Below are 21,744 nucleotides of genomic sequence, written 5' to 3'. Positions count from 1 at the left end.
ATGGAAGAAGCCTAAATGCATATTAATAAGTGAAGGAAGCCAACCTAAAAGGCTACCCAGTGCATGATTTCAACTATATGGCATTCTGGATAAGGCAAAACTCTGGAGAGAGTGCAAAGATCAGTAGTTGCCAGTGGTTGGGTGGGGAGAGGAACGGAGAGGCAGAACACAGTGGATTTTAGGGTGGTGGAAATAGTCTGTAAGATATCCTAAGGATGGGTAGATGTCTTCATACCTTTGTCCAAACTTACGGAATGCACAACACCAAGAAGCAGCCCTCATCTTAACTCTGGACTTTTGGTGGCAATGATGTGTCAACATAGTTTCATTTGTAACAAAGGTGGGGGATGTTGGTAATGGGGGAGGTTATGCAGATGTGGGACAGGGAGTGCATGCGAAATCTCTGTACCTTCTTCTCAATTTTGTTGTGACCTTAAAATGTTCTAAATAATAAAGTCCTTTAAAGAAACCCAAAGTACGAATGCTGCATTTGACGATCGTCACTCCCTCCAGACCAATAGCCCTTGGCCTGGGTAACTGCATACCCAGCTGCACTGTTTTGACTGAATCGATCCGACACTTAGGTTTATTTTTGTAATACATTAAATTTAATATATAAACTAATTAGAAAGGAGGGAGAAGTTCAACTTTCTGTTTGTGTCAATCGATTAGTTCTTGAACTAAATTGAAGGGTTGCTTGAGTTGTTTGACAAGCTCCTTTGTGTGGTGAGGGTGAGAGTCTGTGTGTTTTCATAGAACTCGCCTGTCAGTGCAGTCAAAACTGTGTGTGGTATAGACACAGCTCACCACGTGTTCTGACACCTGATTAAAGCCAAAAGTCCTTTTCAATCCCACTGAGTTCCAAAGGTGGCATGTAAGTATGAATTTTACTTATATATTTACTTCTTATTTTTCCCTTTGCTGGAGGACTTGAAGTGATTTTGCAATTTACTATGCCATGAAAAATTAAGCACTGAGGACTAAAATAAAAGGGTTCATATATGTCAGTGGTTCTCAAAGTGTTGTCCCCAACCAGCTGTAGGATAGCTCCTGGGAGCTCGGTAGAAATACAAATTGTCAGCCCACCCCAAACCTGCCAAATCAGGATCTCCATGGGGAGTGGGTGGGAGGTAGTTACCTGTGTTTTAACAAGCCATTCAGGGGAGTCTGATGCTCACTGAAGAATGAGAACCATTGCCTAAGCAATAAAAAGACAGGACACTACCAGATACCTCAAATAAGCCCTTGACTTCCAATAAGCACTGAAGAAGAGATCCTAAGAACTTTCTATTGCATTTCATTAAAACTGTGTGTCTTAAGCAAAGTTCTTCTGTGTGTTTTTAGTTCTTTTCTTTAATCTTTGACAATTCAAGCACTGAGTTTAGGTCAGACAGAACTGGTCAAACAGACAGCAGCAACCTGATAAAGATGGATTGCCATAGAGCAATTTAATTAAAACTAGGAAAATACCTAGAATCCAAAATGGTCAGTCTAGTTACACTAGTTTACAAATACATTGATCAACAATTCAGTGTTTACTTGGGAATTGGCTATAACAACTCAAAGCACTTAAATCTATTGAATGTGAATTATTTTTTTCAAGTAAAATAATACCAGATTAGCTTTACAAGATTAAGAGAGTTGTCTTAGCAAAATAGAGTATGCCTTAAGAAGAAGGGAATTGCATATTCCTATCGTAGCTGCCTGGTGTCAGTCCAGGCTGTCTGAAAAGTATTGCAAGGGAGACCATCACGGAGCTTCCCAGGAAAGTGTACGCAAGTGACAAGCATTTCTCCTTATGCCGCAGCATGGAAGGTTCCATCGTGAATCTGCCCCAGATCGTGGCTCTGAAGAAGAAATACAAGGCTTACCTCTACATAGATGAAGCTCACAGTGTTGGGTCCGTGGGCCCAACTGGCCGGGGTGTTGTAGAATTTTTTGGACTGGACCCTCGAGATGTTGATGTGTTTATGGGCACATTCACCAAAAGCTTTGGAGCCTCAGGAGGCTACATAGCTGGAAGGAAGGTAAGAGAGGGACTCACTGTGTCTGTTTAAAACCCAACACTCTGGGGACTCAGTCGGCAGGACTTCTCTGGATTCTGTGGGAGTTTCCATTCACTTCACCACACCTCTATAGATTGTGACTACCCAGATACAGTCAAATAGAAATTTGATTACGAAATTTAATCAAAACCAATGAAAGATCAGAAATGCCTTTTCAAGAGATTTTCTCTGCTAAATAATTCTATCCCACATTTTGGATAAGCCATACATCACAGTCTAATATTTTCTTTTTTAAGATTTTATTTATTTATTGTTAGTTAGTTAGTTATTTTAAGTGATTTCTACCCCCATTGTGTGGCTCAAACTCATGACCCCAAGATCAAGAGTTATATGCTCTGGCCCACTGAGCCAGCCAGATGCTCCTCTAATATCTATCTACAAGATTTAAAATTCTGATCTGTTGGAATCAGACTATTGAGTGTTATCCCTATAATTTTGGGGCCAATATCACCAAGGAGGTTGCCAATATAAACCAATAATGTTTAAAAGAAATTAAAGAGAGGGGCGCTTGGGTGGCTTAGTCTGTTAAGCATCCGACTCTGGGTTTTGGCTCAGATCATGATCTCACTGTGTGTAGGATGGAGCCCTGTGTCGAACTCTGTGCTGGGCCTGGAGCCTGCTTAAGATTCTCTTTCTCTTTCCCTCTCTCTCTCCCCACCTCCCACCATCTGCCTCTCTCCCCCACTCATGCTCACTCTCTCTCTCTCTCTCTCTCAACTAAATAAATAAACTTTAAAAAATAATAAAAATAAAAGAAATTAAAGAGAGGAGGGGAGGGAGGAAGAAAGAGAAAATGAAAAATTCAAACCTGGATTTGAGGGATAAAGAAGCCAGTTGTCTGCCCTTTATCCAAGTCCTGGTAGCTATCTCATACAGGCCTACACCTGTCCCAAAGCAACTTATAACTGATGCTGGCCTCCCCGAAGAGGCACACCAGTCCCCAAACCAGCACATGCAGGTGGCATCAACAGTTTCTCCAAAATTCCCAATTCCTTACTCATGACCAGCACAAACCAGAGTTCAGACTCCTGGTAAACCAGTTAGACAAATTAGAGATTGCAGCAGAAAACAGTCCGTTCACTAAAGTCCATGATTTAAAACAACAGATTTCATCGTGGCCCCTTACCTTGCCATGAGATGCACAAATGCTTCAAATGTTCAGAGTTTGCAGTGGTCTTGACCCTTCAATAAGCATTACTTTCTTCTGAGCTCAAAGCATTGTTTTCCATCCTCCCTCCATGGCCTTTGGTAAGTAGCTGAGTAATGCTAAACACATAGGGAATGCCTAGGCTCCTACAAAATTTAGCTAAATCTGGTGAAAGGTTAAATGTTCCCTTCTCATCTGTTGAAGCAAGGGGATCAGAGGGTTTCAAATTTAGGAGGTCCCCCTATTCGGGCTACATTGCTTTGTGAGCTGGTGGTTTTGTGATTACTTTAGCAGCAGTTCTGAGACACAAAATTTTTAACCAAGCGTAACTATGTTTCCTGAACCAAGGGCACCTGAACAAACTGAAGCAAGCATATCCTTAAAATGTTGTCAAATTTGGTAGATGTTGCATTTTCCCCTTGGAGTTCCTTCATCTCATACCTGCTTTAAATAAAGACCCCTAACTGGCCTGAAGTCAGGTCCAGCTCACTCCGGTTCTCTCTTACTCCATCCTCAAATCCATAGGACTGTTTTTGAAGTGTATTTGTTCTTACCTATGTCATTTGTGTTCATTTGGGCAATTATGGAAAATTATTATTTATATTAATAGCAATGCAGAAATATGTTCATTTCCTTGCTTTTTAAAATACCCATTCTCTGCATGCCTGGATCCAGAGAACTGCATCATCCCTCCCCCACCCATTTCCTTTCCAGAGCCCCAGTCTTCTCCCGCTGCATGCTATACACTGCAGTCTCTGAATTTACCACTAGATGGCAGCGAGAATTAGAGAGTGTTTGGCAGAAGTCCATTAGTCTGTAGAGAGACTTACTGCCCTAAAACAGCACTATGCAAAACCTAGAAAATATAGGGCAGTTTCCAAGACGTGGAAGACAAGCCAGAGACAGGAGGCCACTTGAGAAAGTGTCAATATGTGCCATTCGCTGATGAGTTCAAAATCAGTCAAAAACACACCTGTCTGGAATGGTTTTGGTGAATCTGTGATAAACCCAGATAAACTGTTTTCTTTCCCAACCTGATGTGCCTAAGATTTAATGGAATTTTTGTATTTGCTTGTCTGTGCCTTTAGTATTTTACATTATGTTAATCTTATTTTTAAATGTTTGTTTCTTTGTTTATTTTTGAGAGAGACCATACATGTACGAGCAGGGGAGGGGCAGAGAGAGAGAGAATCCCAAGAGGGATTCAGACAGGACATGGGGCTGGATCCCACCAACCAATCCCAAGGAGCCATGAGATCAAGAACTGAGCTGAAATCAATAATCCGATGCTCAACCAACTAAGCCACCCAGGTGCCCCAAGTCATGTTTATTTTAAATTATGTGTAGTTTCCATTTAAATCACAGTTTTCATTCATTCCCCTGGATTTTGGATTATTTTTGCAAAAAAATTTCACTTTGAGCTTGTTTTTAACTATGATTATTAACTGATAAGTCATAGGATTGGACAAATGCTAACAGTTTTAACTTGAAAGAAATCTTTCCACTTACCTATTTAAGTAAATAAAGTACAGTTTTCAGAATTTAATCATATTTTCTCCTGGATATTTTGCAGTGTATACTTCAATTTGGGGGTGTACTGGAAAATATCCAGGATTCTAACCCTTGAGTGCAAAAGCAACAAAATTAACCATAAAATGTTAACATGCACACACTAGGACTTTACATTTTTCTGAAACCCTAATAATTTCAATTTCACTATATTCGTGGGGTTCTTAGTAAATATTGAGATTTGAAAATAATTACTTGGGTCAAAAAATTTAGAAAATAAACAACTATCTGGCTCTCTTTTTCAATGTCAATGTTAGGGTTAGTAGAGGGACTACATTCCTAATAGCAGTTTCTAGGATGCTCTCAAAGTCTTTGCAGAGTTGGTCAAGCCACCAGACATGTCATGGAAAGAAAAGTGTGGAAACAAGGGGAGAAAAAACATGATTTGGGGCTAAGATAACACCACAGAGAGTACAGATTTTGTCTCGGCCTCAGGCTTGCTGCCACAGTATGTCCAACAAATTCATCTCTGCTTGTTGCAATTTACTGCCCTAGCCTCGACCTTCTCTCCCCACCTTAGGGAGACTGCCCAAACAGTCTTTCTAGAGCTGTTTTGTTCACTTTGAGTTTAGAGCTGCTGCAGATGATCTGTGAACAACCTAACTTGGAACATTCTGTCCTTTCAAGACCTTTGAGGTGAAATGTCAGATAACAGACTCTCCACCCGTTAGAGCTCTGCACCATGAACGGCTTCTTTGAAGAATACATACGCTGGTGGGGCTAGGTTTCTTATTTTTATTTTTTAACGTGTGTGTTGATCAAGTTGATGAGGAGGTGTGGTTAATACTGATTTGGGGGGGTCCACGTGTGTCTCAGGCATGGATCCTGAGTCCCCTTGAATGTCTGCTGCCAACCACTGGCTTTCATAGTCTTCATAGGCTGAGGAGATTGCAAGCAAGCGAAGCAAAGGTAGCTTTCATGATTGATAGGTCGCAGGGCTAGAATTCTGGAGGAGGGAAGTCATACAGAGCAGCTAAGTTCGAGGTGAGTGTGTGCCAGACAAAGGCAGGCCTCTGGCAGAAGCTCGCTCAGCTCTGGCTGTATTTAACAGCCCTTTGAAGTAAATGGGGGTCATGGTATGAACACCAAGATGTTTATTCTAAGAGCCTCCTGTCTGATTTCCTCAGCACACCACCCTTGCCCTTGAACTCTAGGCCTATGGGTAGAAAAAATAATCAGGGTTTTGAACTTACAAAAGGACTTGGAAACCATGGTAGAAGGAGACCTCTAACCCACCCTGAAGGAAGACATAACCCAGACTTTCCTTGAAAAGACCAAAGTCAACTCTTAATTCATGGTTCTTGTGCCTGATGGGGAATGAGAGGAGGGAATCAGAAACTAGGCATCAAGACCTTCCTTGATGCTCAGCAGAAGTTACTTAAAAAGCCTCATTTTCCGAACCACATAAGAAAACCAGCCTTGTCCACAAATTTCAGAGGAAAGGAACCCAGTCTAAAAGAAATAAGATGGTGGGCAAGATAGTCTTAAAGTTAAAAGGGAATGATAACTGCGTTGATGAGGTATTTTTTCAAACTAAGAATGCACATTACCTTGGCTTTATGAAATTTCCCAATTGGAAAGGAAAATTAGGGGGTTGAGGATATAGAGAAGAGCCCTTTAGGGACCCAAGGAAGCTTTGTTTTGTTTCTTTGTCTTATCTTCACCAGTGATGCCCTAAGACTAAGAGAATATTTCTATTCTTATTCCTGAGAATCCAGCTTAGTAGCCCCCTATATCTCCTGGGACTTTCACCATCCTTCCTCAGTTCCTAAAACCCTCTTCTTTTCATTAGATCATCAGTATTTACCAGGCCCCTGCTAGGTACCCACCATTCTGGATTTCAGATGACTGTGTAATCCATCTCTGCGCTCAAGGGGATTTTACTCCCCTTGGAGAAACAAGAGCAATAGCCCCAAAGCATATTGAGACTGATGTGATTCAGTCTGTAGTTTAGTGCTGTTAACACTTGAGTATATTAGGTATTCTCCCCACCTTCCCCAAAAAGGAGCAATCTGTGGATCAGGGAAAGCAGCACAGTGAAGTACAAGTGCAGTGGTGGTCTCTGTGCTCCCCTGCCCACCTCACCACATGCCAAGCCAGCTCTCCTGGTCTGGAGAAGTATTGTGGTGTGGTGCTAAGGGTGGGGACTCAAGAATCAGGCTCTTTGGGTCTGAATTCGTGTAATCCAACCATGTTTTGGTTGGATAATGAGCCACCCAAGCATCCCTTTAAAGGAGGCTAGAAAGGCTTGTCCTTTAAAAGATTTTTTTAAATGTTTTTTATTTATTTTGGTGGGGAGCAGCAGAAAGAGAGGGAGGGAGAATTCCAACAGGCTCCATGCTGTTGGTGCAGAGCCCTGTGAGGGGCTCTATCTCACAGACTGTGAGATCATGACCTGAGCCTAAATCAAGAGTTGGACGCTTAACTGACTGAGCCATCCAGGTGCCCCCTAGATACTGCATATATATATATATATATATATATATATATATTAATTCATTTAATTTTCATAATGACCTGAAGTAGTATTACTATTATCTCATTTTTCAGAGAAGAAACGTAGAGAGGAAGAAGTGTTGTAAGTTGCCAATGGTCACATATCAGTAAGTGGCAGAGCCAGGATTTGAACCTAAGCAGTCAGCTTCCAGAGCTTGTCTGTAACTCCTTGGTCACGCTTTCCTTCAAGAGGATAACTGTCTTGGGAGCTCCTCCCTCTACTCCTGATTAACTCCTTCTGCTTTGCTGATAAGATGCCGTCCTCATTCCTAGCACATGCCCATGCCTTTCCCCTCCTCTGCACCTGTCCAAATCCATCCATCCTTCCAGGCCAGATCACCTCCTTGAAACAGCCCTTTCCAGCCCTGGTCCACATGAGCCCCCATTATCCTGTCCCCTGCACCCTACCCACGCTCTCCTACTTGGCTTCCCCAGCATTGTCAGAAGGCACCGACTCTCAACAAAGAAAACCTTTGTTGCTACTCATGGAGCAGCACCGAGCATATTGCTATGAGAACAGCCTGGCTTCAGCTACTCTAGAAAATGACTCCTTCTCTCTTTCTCTTTAAACTTCACACTTTCCCCTGCCCACCCTCACCCCAGTCCTCCAGAGTGAACTTTCCAAATACTATGTGGCCAATGCTCTAAGTCAGGCTATCATGAAGCATAGTTTTCAACCAAGGTGAAAACCCCCCAAACTGCTTGTATGAGATTCACTAAACAAAAGAATAAATAGAAACTCAATTTTAATTTTAATGTAAGTGGATAATGGCTGCCAGGGACGAGCCTTTCTAGCCTTTTTCTCTTAGACTCCCATATCTAGAGCAGAGCCTGGAGCAAGTTCTTGTACACATTTGCTGAAGGAAAAATGAAAGCAGGGAGGATGGCCTGGGGGTAGGGATAAAAGAGAAAAAGGAAAGAAAAGGATAAGAAAGGATAGGAAAGAGAAGGAAAGAAGGAAATACTTAGGAATGGAGAGAAGAAAAAGATTTACATGGAGAATTTGAAACAAAAGAGGGAAAGAGGGAATCAGAGTAAAAGAAAAGGAAGAAACTAAAGAAATGAAGAGTGTGAAATGAAGGACAATAGAGAGAAAGTTGGGGGAGAAGGATGATGGAAGAGGGGATTTAGAATGAAAGACACATTGAAAGAGGCAGGAAGGGACAGAATGGAGCTTCCAGTTCTCCATGGGCCAGGTGGATGCATCACATCACCAGCCACCTGTGAGATGGGCCATTCACTTTACTGAAGAAGATGAGCTAAGAATGTTTAAAATGTTGCGGTACCTGGATGGCTCAGTTGGATGGGCATCCGACATCAGCTCAGGTCATGATCTCACAGTCTGTGGGTTCAAGCCCCACATTAGGCTTGCTGCTGTCAGTATGGACTCCACTTCCAGTGAGATGTTCCCTCTTTCTCTCTGTCCCTCCCCCACTCACACTCTCACTCTCAAAAATAAAACATTAAAAGTTTTAGAAAGAATGTTCAAAATGCTTGTGAACAACCATGCCACCCATTCTCCAAACGAGATGGAAAAGTGAAGGGTGGGCACAGTCCCAGGCTTAGGGGTGGAAATGGGTGTAGCGGATGCAGGAGGTTGAGGAGATGGGCCTGCCCAAAGCAGGGCTTTTCCCAGTTCACTTTTATGAGGGAATAGATAGGAAAAGACACCTCAGCAGGATTCTAAACTGTCTCCTCATCTTTGAAGAGAATGTGGCTGATTCTTTACAGACTCACTGCTAATGCAGAGAGCTATCATCAGCTCATTAGCTTTTCTGCAGAACATCTTGAGAGTCCCAAGTCATGAGCCAGCACAGGTGGACCAGTGGATGGTCCAATTAGCCGATAGATGGCCAAGCACCTACAAATGCGAGCTTGCGACCCTCTACACTGTGGCACTGCATTACTGGAACTTCTTAAGGCTTTCAGCAAACTTACCCGAGACCTTATATTTGGCCTCAGGAGTCAGGCATGTGAGTGAAAAATCATTCCTACCTCTAAAGACCAGCAGTCTGGAGTGGGTCAGCACTCCAAACAGTTGCACAAAAATTGCAATAGCTCTCTGCTGACCAAGGCATAGCTAGAGTCTATCTGGTCCTAATCTACACTCTGGTTTAATTTCCTACTTCTCCCTTCAGCCACTCCCTATGCCTGAGTTTCCTTTTCTTCTTTATCTGTCTTCATTCTTTAAGACCATCCCACCTCTTCACTAAGGCCCTCCTTCCCACTCTGCTCCCACTAGCAACACCCATCTCTGTTCTCTGTGGCCTTATCACCCTGTTGCATATACTGGTTTGCATGTCCTGTTAGTCTTCCTCCAATTATTCTTCCATAGGCACAATCTACTGTTGCATGCTCAAGGGCAAGAACCATATCCTGTATTCTTTGAAGACTCCTAAATACTAAGCCAGTGCTCATACATGCTAGGTATTCAACAAATGTTTGGGAAATCATTTTTCGTTTACACATGTGGTTTTGCCTTACAGACCTCAATTCCAAATTCTCAGCATCTCACTTTTGTATGCCATGTAGGTTTTTGAGGGAGAGACTAAGAAGAAGAAATAGCAAAATAAATAAATAAATAAATAAACAGTTTGGTGATGCCCCCTTGAAAATCAGACCACATATAAGAATCAAATCTCTTGTGCTACAGTGGGTGGGGAGAGGACTAGATATAATTCTCACCACAAACTGAGACTTATTTGCCTTCTTTGGGGGCTGCCTCTTTTATTCAAGGACCTTGTGGATTATTTACGAGTTCACTCACATAGTGCTGCTTATGCTACATCCATGAGCCCACCGATAGCAGAGCAAATCATCAGATCAATGAAACTTATCATGGGACTGGATGGGACCACACAAGGTAAGAGGGTCTGCAGGGAGCACAACTCCCATAAATCCTTCCTTAGACTTCTCTCTGTCTCCCTTCTGCCTTACCAATCTGCCCCCTTCTCAGATATAAACCTTTGTCTTCACCCAATTTGTAAATCAATGTGTACAAACCCAATTTGTACATGATATATAATATCCCATAGTACAAAAATATACTAAAACGGCTGCTGGCACACACACACACAAAGAAAGAAATGCTTTTTTTTTTTCAAGCAAAGAAAACTTTCTATTTTACCTCTTAGTGTGATCAGCAAAGCTGGATAATTTTGTGTGATCAGTTGCGTTAAAATGAAGCAAGCAGTGGTATGTGTTTGCCTGTGCCTGCTTGGGGCCATCAAACCCCACCAAACCAGGGGTTGGGCAGAGGTTTGAACCTAAGCAGTCACTGCCTACTTGAGGATATGTGGACAAAACATAGACAATAACTTCCCAGCCAGTTTTTGGACACTCGGTCACCACAGCCAGAGTGTGCTTCTTTGCTCATCCCAAATGAGCTTAATCATCTTTTTGAAAAATTGTTTCATCAAAGCCTTTTGGAACTCTCCTCCTATCTCTCAGATATAGTTTACAGAGCTTCTACCACATATCACAGTGGGTGGGGGTGCAATGATGAATAGTTCTTGTTGCCAGGCAATCAAGTAAATGCATTTATGGAAGTAGCAAATTATCCTGGCCCTGGGACTAGTCACTGAGTCATAAAATCCACCTTCCAGCTGGTAGGAAGCCCTCCATTATTGAATGCAACCTTCCAAGCCTACTATTTTAGTAGAAACATGGGGAGATCAATTTTCCCAATTTTATTAAAACAGCAGAGTACTTTATTCACATACACATTCTACCCAGAAGTCTCCTATATACAACAGAACATAACAGGCCCGAGCCGGTTGAAGTAGTGTCTCTACCCACCTCCATGCTGGCAGCCCCTGAGGCCCTAGGCTCCCCAGGACACTGGTTTGAAAACCCCTGAGATAGTCCTTTCCTTTTCACTGCAGCAGGAAAATGGCTTGCAAAGGGATTTTCTTCCATGTAAAATGCATGCAGTACTTGATTGTTCTCCAAAGTCTCTTCCAATCTTGTCGTTGGGGTTTTACGATTCTGTCTCTTATTGAATCATCTGTTTGAAGAGGAAATAAAAGTCCAATCTATTGGTCTAAAAGTCCATGCAGTCAGTGGTTAAGGGCATACCCTGAAAGCTGCTGCCTGGCTTTGACTCCTGGACTGCTATTTACTCGCTCCTTGGCCGTAGGCAAGTGACTTATCTGTTCACCTCCAAGCAAGTTACTTCCCAATGTGTCAGTTCCTCCCACTGTAAAATTAGGAAAATAATATTGATTGAGTTCATGTTTCTGTGAGCATTAAATTAAGAGATATAAAATACTTATGTCTGAAAATAATTATTTATATTTGTTATTATAATACATAACATATATATGATATTTTCAATTGTTATTGAAAACAATCTTATCATTGCTCACTACTGTTATTTGCTATTATTATTGAGGAGTTCAATTCTCAGGTGAGAAGTATTTGGACCACATTCAGGGATGCTGTAGGAAAGATTCTTATGGTGGAAGAGAGGTAAGATTAGATGTCCTCCAAGGCCCTGGATTAGTCAGGATAAGCAAAGTTATGCCACCATGCCAAATAAACCCTGAAAATCTCTATGGATTATTGGACCCAAAGTTTAGTTCTTTCTCATGCCAAGTCTAATACAAATAGACAACTCTCTGCACAGCTGTTCTCCATGGGGGCGGTGACTGAGGCTACTTCTAGCCTAAGGCTTGGCAGTCTTGTGGCAGAGAACAGAGGAGCATATGCCTGGAAGAAACACTCACCATCTTGCTTATAGTCCTTTGGCTAAAAGTAGGCATATGACCACACCCAAATTTGTGGGAGAGGGAGTTAGTAAATTAAAGGATATAATATAGATAAGCAGATATCTTTCAATCGTTTAAAACCAAAGCTAGAAATAGAGTTGCTCCCAATAGAGCTGTCTGGTTGAATGAAAAAAATGGTCTGGAACCACTGGCTTCTCAGGAAGCTGTATTGATGATCTTCCTAAACTTCATGCATTTCTCAATGGAAAACAATTGATTGAAATTTAAACTAAAATGCAAATTAGATGAATTTTCTTACAATGACTAAAATTATCCTTTGATCTTATTTTAAAGGCAAATAACTAGGAGGGGCATCTGTTGACACCTCAGTTAAGTGTCTGACTGTTGGTTTCAGTTCAGGTCATGATCTGGCAGCTCATGGGTTCAAGCCCTGCGTCAGGCTCCACACTGACAGTGTAGGACCTACTTGGGATTCTCTCTCTCTCTCCCTCTCTCTCTGCCCCTCCCATCCTTGTGCTCTCTCTCTCATGCAATAAATAGATAAACTTTTAAATAAATAAATGATTAAATAAATAAATAAAGGTAAATAACCAAGAAAGTTATTTGAAAATTAGGAGCACTAATTTCTTAAGCCCTTTAATGTGTATGCTATCAGAGTCAGTTCATTTATATGCACTCAACCTGACAATCATTTCCTTCCCTCCTCTGAATTCGTTCACCTCTTCATCACAGACAGAACTCACTGATCACAGTTGAAGATCGCAGAAAAACGACATTGATAGATTTGATCATTTGTTCTTTGACAGTCATCTAGCATCAATTTTTCTTCCTTCAAGGTGGAAGATATTTCCCTTGGTTCTCTCTCTTAGCCTTCTAGTTAATTAGATGGTTATTGTTGGGTTGTTTTTTTTTTTTTTTACCTCATGGTTAAACGTTCTCACTTAACTTCTTCTGCCATCTTAATAGAGAAAAGAAAGAAAAAAGAACAGAGAAGGCAATGTGTGGTGTCTGTTTTCTCAGAGCCGAGATGGGAGAACCCAGGGGGAAAGACAGGACAATTTCTTTTCAAAGAACGAACAAAGGGAAGTAGTAGAAAAGAAAATTGACAGAATCATCAGCCAAGTTTCAGATGGTTCTGCCTGACACATCTTTTGAAGAATTCAAAGGCACCAGTGAATGTTCATGCTGGCCTCATTTACAACAATGCCTGCTTTAAATAAAATGAATAGGACAGGTTGGGAATATGGCATTAACTCACCCCTTTCTGCTCAGATATACGGACACTCGGGGTAAAGTTGCCTGGAGCTCAAAGGGATGCACTATGTCATGCCAGAGCTGCCTTACAGGATCTGAGAAAGAGAGCCCGGCTCCAAGCCTTCATCTTTGGCCCACTCCACTGCAACTGTGATTGGAGCCTTTCAAGGCTTTGTTTCGGTTTGAGTTTGGGGAGCAGTTGGCCAGATCTGTCCCTTGATGAATATCTTCACTTTAATCTGCAATGCAAAGCCATAGGCTTCAAAGAGAGGCAAGCTACAGGAATAAGGTCAGTGTTCCTTTGAAGCCAAAGTTCAAAGATGAAATAGCAGACTCAGTGAAATGACAATGTTTATGCACAAACAGCCACCTTCACTCTGCAGCCAGGCTGCTCCTGGAGTTAATGCACACAGGCTGAGGGGCTGCAGGCCATGCATGAATTCCACATGCACCAAGGCCCTTTTAATCTCCTGGCCTGTCACATTGTGCTGCACAATGAGCCCAAAGTGCAGATTTGGTTTCTCCATCCTAATGGTGGTTGGGTGGTCCATAAGCCAAGTTGATGCTCTAAGCCCCTGAAGGGCAAGAAATGTGTCTTGAATTAATCTGGTGTTCCTGTGAGTGTCAGACCCTGTGCTCAGCTTAATAAATATGTCATGATTCAACTTCCATCTCACTGGCCTCCTCGATTTCAGGTCAGTGTTTATACTAAATGAGATCGAAGGGATGTTTATCTCATAGTACTGGAAGACAGGAATCCATTCCATACCCATACAGCAGTTTGAGGAATCACTCAGTATTTGGGACCCTCTGTAGCTGACACCGCTTTGGAAGAGGTCCAGAAAGATTACAGCTTGGTTATTCTCTTCACCTAGCCATGGCACAAGCCACCATTGGAGGCTGAGCCCCAAACCATAACGACCCTCCTAAGGAAAGCACTGGCAGCAGTTGTCTTATTATTATTCATTTAAATCTTTGATGAAAAGTTTTCAATTAATCAGTAAAGATTCTTTTTGTACTTCCAATCTTGGTCTCCTGCCACACTCTCCCTTTCCCCACTCTGAGTAATCTTTGACTTTGCATAGAACATGGAGGATTAGGGTGTGCGCTCTGGGGTGCCTGGGTGGCTCTGTCGGTTAAGCTTCTAACTCCAGCTCAGGTTCACAAGTTTGAGCCCCATGTCAGGCTCTGTGTTGACCACTCAGAGCCTGCAGCCTGCTTCGGATTCTGTGTCTCCTTCTCTCTCTGTCCCTCCCCTGCTTGTGCATGCTCTTTCTCTCTCAAATATTAAAAAAAAAATTTTAGAAAGGGGGTGTGCTGTCTGCAGCCATACTGCATGTAGCCCAGTCTTCCCACCACCCTTGTTCTGTGACTGGCAAGCTGCTTAGCCTCACTTGGCCTTGGTCCCTTAACTTTAATTGGGTTGTACATAGGAGTAAATAACATGAGGGACTTAGCATGATGCTTGACACATAGTAAATACTCAATTAAGTACTATTCAGTACTATTATTTTAACTCATCTGCTTTCTGTCCTTCTCCAAATTTTCAATAGTTTTTACTCATCCTAGAATTCTACCTTTCTCTCAGACTGCCACCTACTCCGTCAGCAAATCTCACAGCACATCCTTTGATGGTCCATCCTTTGATGGAGCAGAATCTGGTCTCTTCTCACCAGCCCCAACTCTACCTGTCAGCTCCACCGGATTACTGGAGTAAACTCCTGAATATTCTTTCCATTCTGCTCTTGCCTTTTGATGATTTGTTTTTCATACAGAAACCAAAGTAATCTTTTAAACAAATGTAACTCAGAATACCAATCATGGAGAACTTTTCATTGCTTTTCATCTTACTGAGTGTCGAGTTCAGAATGTGGTCTTCAAGGCTTCTTATGATAAGGTCTTCTGTTTTCTCACCATCAGTCCACTCTAAGCAGCTGGCATCCTTGCTCTTCCTAGAATGTAGGGACGGCTCCTGCAGGAACAGGTCTTTGCCCTTGCTGGCCCCTCCAGACCAGCCTTTCTAACCAATATCTGTGTGGCCCACTCCCTCACATTCCTGGCATCTTTGCCAAACATCAGCCTGTTAGGGGAGCGTGCCTATCCTAAACCACACACTCTCCTTACCTTGCTTTAGTCTTCATGGCATTTATGAGCACCTGACAAATTACATATATATCTCCTCATTTTTTGTTTTCCCTCATTAGAATGTAAACTCCAGGTGAACAAGCATTTTGTCCATTTTATTCATTACAAATACTAAGTTTAAATTAAATTATGATAAATGAATTTTAATAAGTTAAAATAAATTATGACAAAGTATTTCATATTCATAACTTGGGAAGAATGGCTTTTCCTATAAATACACGGGCTCTGCTTGACTTTGCACTATAATTGACATGGTATTGAAATGTTATTGGCTCTTTTCTAAATAAACATGGTTTACTCAACCTGATATATCTATTGGATATCAGATACTAAGATTTTGTAATACTTTCCATTTCACATCAGGATGAAACAGCAACTATATATCTTTTTAAGCACTTACTTGCCTCCTTGCCAAACTTCAGCCTAAAGACCCATTTATCTGAATACATAAGTGTAATCTGGATGTGTAATATTTTTAAATTTTTGTGGAACGTCAATTTTTTTAGGTACAAAACTTAACCAGAGACAGAAATAGTTTTAATTAACAAGTCAGTACTTACATTTGAATCACTCCATTGGCTAGTTCAGGTCTTATTTCACTAAAATGGCTTGTGGAAAAACCATAATATCCATGATTTAACCATCCTTCTCCCTGCTGGTTCTTCATGGCTAGGCTGTTGAGATGGTCACCAACTTTTTGAAATCTCTTTTTGCTATCATATGTGTGGAAATTTTTGGTGTTTATGAGTGGCCAGTAGTATACCTAAAAATGAAAACGGTAGTGAAAATTTACTTACAAGAGAAATTAAATACAGAATTCCAATTCCTAATGTATAGTATCTGGTTTCAGTAGATGACACCTTTATCATTGTTAACAAAATATCCCATGCTTATACAATAAAGTTAAGAAAAATGAAATTTTCTTTTTTTCTTCAAAGTCATACCTGTCCCTTCTTGCTCTTAAACAGAGTTTAGGGACAGTGGGGACATGTCTGGACATTGTGTAGGTAGAGGAAAACCTAAAAGTAAAATTAAGATGAAATAATAAGGGGCGCCTGGGTGGCTCAGTTAGTTAAGTGTCCTACTTCAGCTCAGGTCATGATCTTGTGGTTTCTGAGGTCAGCCCTTAGTCAGACTCTGTGCTGACAGCTTGGAACCTGGAGCCTTCCTCGGATTCTGTGTGTCTCCCTCTCCCTCTATTTTCCCCTACCCTGCTTGTGCTTGCTCTCGTGCTCCTCTCTCTCTCTCTCTCTCTCTCTCTCTCTCTCTCTCTCTCTCTCTTTCTCTCTCTCCCCCACTCTCTCTCTTTGTCTTTCTCAAAAATAAACATTCATGGCTCAAACCCATGAATCTTTAGATCATGACCTCAACCAAAGTCAGAAGCTTAACCAACTTAGCCACCAAGGTGCCCCTCAACAACAGGGTGTTTTATCTTTTTAATATGTTCTCTAAGTTTTTTAAAGTTTATTTATTTTAAGAGAGAGAGGGAGAGACAGAATTCCAAGCAGACAGTGCAGACCCCACTGTGGGGCTGGAACTCATGAGCCATGAGATCATGACCTGAGCTGAGATCAAGAGTTAGATGCTTAATGGACTGAGCCACCCAGATACCCCTAATTTAGTATGTTTTCTGAATGTAGTGTATAGAGATTATTGCTACAAAAAGACAACGCAGATAGCCTCAGTATTATTCATATCCTTCCTTAATCATCTTAGATACTACCAATCAAACTTAGATATTATCAAGATAATTGCCTCAATTCTTTACTTTCATTATGAAGAAAAAGCTTAACAAGCCTAACAGTATGGAAACCTAGCTTTTGGTGAATTTGAGCAAGATGGCTACGGAAGGATGGGGACACTGAGTCTGCAGATGAAAGCTAAGTACCCCCAGCCATTGTGCCAGTTCAGGAAATTCTTCCTCAAGCTGGCTTCCTTTGGCCTTTGGCAAATCAAAACTGTGATGGGCCCAGGATCTGGGAGAAAGTATTAAATAGACATGCTCCCCCAAAGAGGGCCTCCTGACACTAAATCTTTCTGAGATTTTTATTTCCTGCATGACTTGGGAAGTATTCAAAACATTCCATCTGTGGAGAAGTTCTTACCTGGGCCTCAGAACCCTGTTTGCACATCCCATGCTGCCTTTGGCAGGATTGCAGAATGAAGGTTCTCAGCTAGTGGAATCACTCTCCTTTTTCCCTTTAAGTATCAGCCTCAGGGATGGAGAGGCTCTCCATGCCTGAAATGAGGAGGGGGTGTCTTTTAAATCTACATTTTGTTATATTTTTTAAATGTTTATTTATTTTTTGAAAGAGAGAGAGAAGGACAGGCGAGGGGGACAGAGGATCCAAAGTGGGCTCTGTGTTGACAGCAGAGAGCCCAGCCTGAGGCAGGGCTCAAACTCACATGAACCGTGAGATCATGACCTGAACTGAAGTTGGACACTTAACTGATTGAGCCACCCAGGCGCCCCTACATTTGGTTATACTGTGGCGTCACTGTTTAATGGTGATATTGTTTATTATAAAATTAAAATTGAGTCTTCTGTCCCTTCATTACAAAATCCCCAGTTCTATTGACTGAAAATTTCCGAGGAGCTAAAGATGACTGGTTTCTATGCAGAAAGGAACAACTAATGGAAATGGAGCATATATATTGTTAGTTGAACAAGTTTAGGTCATGTTCAAAATCACAGATAAGTCAAAATTTGTCACTGATAAAATTTTTCTTAGCCTGAAAAACAAATCTATCTCCAAAATGAAGGAAAACAATTGGGGTTTTCTCTGATTCCCCAGAGGTTTGCCACGTTTCCTCCTGCTGATCCCTTGACCGCCATATAAGACCTTCCTTGGTCCTGACCCCAGACACAAATGCCCTTGTGCTTTCTGCCATTCCAGCTCATCTCTCAGAACAGTCTCAAAACCATACTCAGGGTCTTGAAATGGTGGTTCATGCTGGAGTGACCTTTCTACCTCCTGCCACCAACCCAGAGGGATCTCCCCTAACCACTTTTTCTACAATATGACACTGTTTGGGGCGTCTGGGTGGCTCAGTCAGTTGGGTGTCCAACTTTGGCTTGGATCATGATCTTATGGGTGGTGGGTTCGAGCCCCACATCAGCCTCTGTGCTGACAGCTCAGAGCCTGGAGCCTGCTTCAGATTCTCTGGCTCCCTTTCTCTTTGCCCTTACCCTGCTTGTGCTCTCTTTTTCTCAAAAATAAAATAAACATTAAAAATATGTATATTACGCTTTTCTTTGTGGGTCACTTTCTCTGTGCTGCACCATGTGTCTTCATAGCACTTATTATGAGCTGGAATTACATACTTGCTTCCTTGGTTATTGCCTGTCTCCCTCAGGAGAATACAAATGCCATGAGGGCAAAGACACTGTCCCCAACCCCAAGTAATACATGTTCACTGAATGAATGACCCCATTCAGTGTAAGCTTTGGTCATATCCCATCAACTTTCACCAGGCATTGGTATCTTCCTTATGCTTGTTCATTATGTTTCCTCTCTCTGGAAGGCCTTCATCTCTCCCCATAACCCACTTATATCCATTCTTTACTTCCAAGCCCCTATTTAGCCTTTTAAGCCCTGTCCCAATGACTGCAGTCAGAAAATATTCCTTCCCTCCTCCATCTCCTGCAATTTTTCTCTCCTCCAATGTTAGTCACACACTCCCAACCCAGCCCTTGAAGTAGTTAGTGATTGGTTTATTAATTGTGCCTTAACTATCAAATATGTAAATCAATGAATACTGAATGACTAGATTTGGGGCTAAGATTTCCTGGACAAGACTTAGAATCTAATCCCCACCTATTATGATATCATTTCTTTATATGTTACCTATAGAATTACTTTAGTTCAAATATAGGAGTTAGAATCACCTCCTTGATAAGTACATGTGTGGACCAAAATCTAGAGTTCCTTTTCTATTCTTTTGATAAATGAATGGTTTTATATTATTACATATACTAAGACTTTGTCTAGACACCATCTAATACAGAGGTGAGTAAGCTGAGTAATTCTACCCAATGCTACCCAAAAAGCAGAAGTAAAAATGGAGTTTTTCCTTTAATTATCCAAGAAGTTAGCTGAATCCCTTACTTAACTTTTCCTATGGAGACATCCAAAGCTCAGAAGTGCATGTGACTTTTTTATACACAATAATCAGCAAGAACTGACCACCCAGATAATCCTCTCTGTTCAAGGCAAAGTACATATCTAAAATAGAGGAGATTAGGTTGAGTCTTAGGCATCCAAAATGGCATTTTCCACTGAATATGCTGGAGGGACCGCCTTCTCTCCCCTCCTCCATCTTAATGATGATTTGCACTTAGGATCTTTTTCAATCAAGAAACTTCATGTTTTCATGACATTGCTTGGTGACTAGTAATGAGAGGTTGAGAAACTAAAATTGTCGCAGTGGGACACCTGGGTGGCCCAGTCAGTTGAGTGTCTGGCTTCAGCTCAGGTCATGATTTCGCAGTTCATGGGTTCAAGCCCCACGTCAGGCTCTGTGCTGACAGCTAGCTCAGAGCCTAGAGCTTGTCTTCAGAGTCTGTGTCTCCCTCTCTCTCTGACCCTCCCCTGCTCATGCTGTCTCTCTCTCTCTCTCAAAAATAAATTTTAAAAAAACATTAAAAAATTTTTTAAACAAAAATAAAATTTTCACTGAAAAATTAGTTTCCCCCTACACCATATAGCCAATGAAAAGTAGAAGGGCATTAAGATTTTAAATCCTTGAAAGTTTTCATGGTACACACAGTCCTATAAGGCTAGTATTAGTTAAAGTAATCCATTTTTGTAACAGACAAGTCCCAATATATTAGTGACTTAAACACAATAGAAATTTATTTTTGGACCATATAAAATCCAAAATGGGTGTTCCTGTTGGACAGGTAATTCTCTTACAGGAATCCAGCATCCTTCCATCTTGTTGCTTCTCCAGCTTCAACATATGGCTTCCAATCTTGCCACTGAAGGGGAAGGAGAATAGAGTGGTGTATATGATGTTTTTATGGGCCATAACTGGAAAGGCACATTTTATTCCTGCCCACATTCTATTGGCCATAACTCTATTGGCCTCATGACTTTGCCTGACCACAAAGGAGCCATGGAAATGAAGTAACTGTCTGCCTAGAAGGAAATGGGTTGAGTGAAGAGTTAGCCAGTCTTTGCCACAGTACTTAACCTCAGTCCAGGACATTCTTTCCCCAGACTTTTGATGGATGTATACTGTAGGAAGACACTGTATATTTTAGACAGTTTCCCAATATTTCCCTATTGACTTAGTAAATAAACTCTTGACCAGGAATGGAATAAAAGTAGCTAAGAAAAGAAGAAAAACAAAGTCCAAGGGACTGAAGATGAACCTCTTTCCCTTTTACAGGGACTCTCAGGGCTTAGAGTCTGGATTTTGGTACAACCATTTCTGCTTCTTTTACACAGAACCTAGTCCTAGGCCATAGCAGGTATCAAGATCATTATCATTATTATGTTGCTAAATTCCCCCAATACTGTGCACTCTTTGGAGACAGAAAATGGACCCCGGGCATAATGCTTCCCCAGGAGAAATTAAAATGGCATGAAATTAGGACAGCTCTGGAAGTTCAGCCAAGAATGAATATTTTGGAAATAGTAACATATTTCCTGACAAGTAGGACCTTTTTTTTTTTTTGTAATGGGAAATGTGATGAAACAGAATATTGTAAGTTGCAATTTAAAACATGTAATTTCTACACATGAACCAATTGAGGCCAGTTATCTAAAACAGATGGGTTCATTTTGAGTCCTTGAGTCACTCCAACCCTGTCATGCAGCCACCCTTGGGTTCTTTGGAGACCATGGACTAAAAGGGGGCTAAGTCATGAATAAGGACTGAACTTCTGATGCTCTTCATACCAGCACCCAGCAGTTGACTGGTCAAGATGACTAGTCACAAAAGGTGACTGAATTCTGTGCAAGCAGAGAAATAAAACTAGAGCATTCATGTCAACATTGAGTTCATATGAAGATACAATCCTGCCCACCTTCACCTGAGGCATTTCATCTACTTTGAGAAGCCCTCGTTCATTATGTTATCTCCACGTGTGTAAGGAGTTCACACCAGATCATTCATGCTGTCCCATATCTGACATTTGAGAAAACAAACAAAAAATAAAAAACAAATCTGAAGGCTTAAACTCTATTTTTTATTCAATTATTAGGAAAAAGAGTGGAATAAAATGGCAAGGTCTTTCAAGGAACTTCATTAATTTATGAACCTCCATCATTTTCCTTTTTTTTCCCACTCTCTGGAGAGATAAAAAGATCTAAAGGGATCTAAAGATAAA

At 41.3% G+C, this 21,744-nt stretch overlaps 1 protein-coding gene across 1 annotated transcript in view; it reads left to right on the top strand.

Annotated features, from left to right (window-relative positions):
- SPTLC3 (serine palmitoyltransferase long chain base subunit 3) overlaps positions 1 to 21,744 on the top strand; it is a 128,470-nt gene that overhangs the window by 84,955 nt on the left and 21,771 nt on the right. Inside the window, exons 8-9 of the mRNA XM_029919101.1 lie at positions 1,808 to 2,027; positions 10,015 to 10,141. Coding sequence (XP_029774961.1) covers positions 1,808 to 2,027; positions 10,015 to 10,141 — 347 coding nt within the window. The remainder of the gene's footprint in view (positions 1 to 1,807; positions 2,028 to 10,014; positions 10,142 to 21,744) is intronic.

Source organism: Suricata suricatta, chromosome 12 (assembly GCF_006229205.1).
Source record: "Suricata suricatta isolate VVHF042 chromosome 12, meerkat_22Aug2017_6uvM2_HiC, whole genome shotgun sequence".
In the NCBI taxonomy this organism is placed as follows: Eukaryota; Metazoa; Chordata; class Mammalia; order Carnivora; family Herpestidae; genus Suricata; species Suricata suricatta.
The sequence above is the reverse complement of the archived record's forward strand: the minus strand, read 5'-3'. Positions and strand labels throughout refer to the sequence as shown.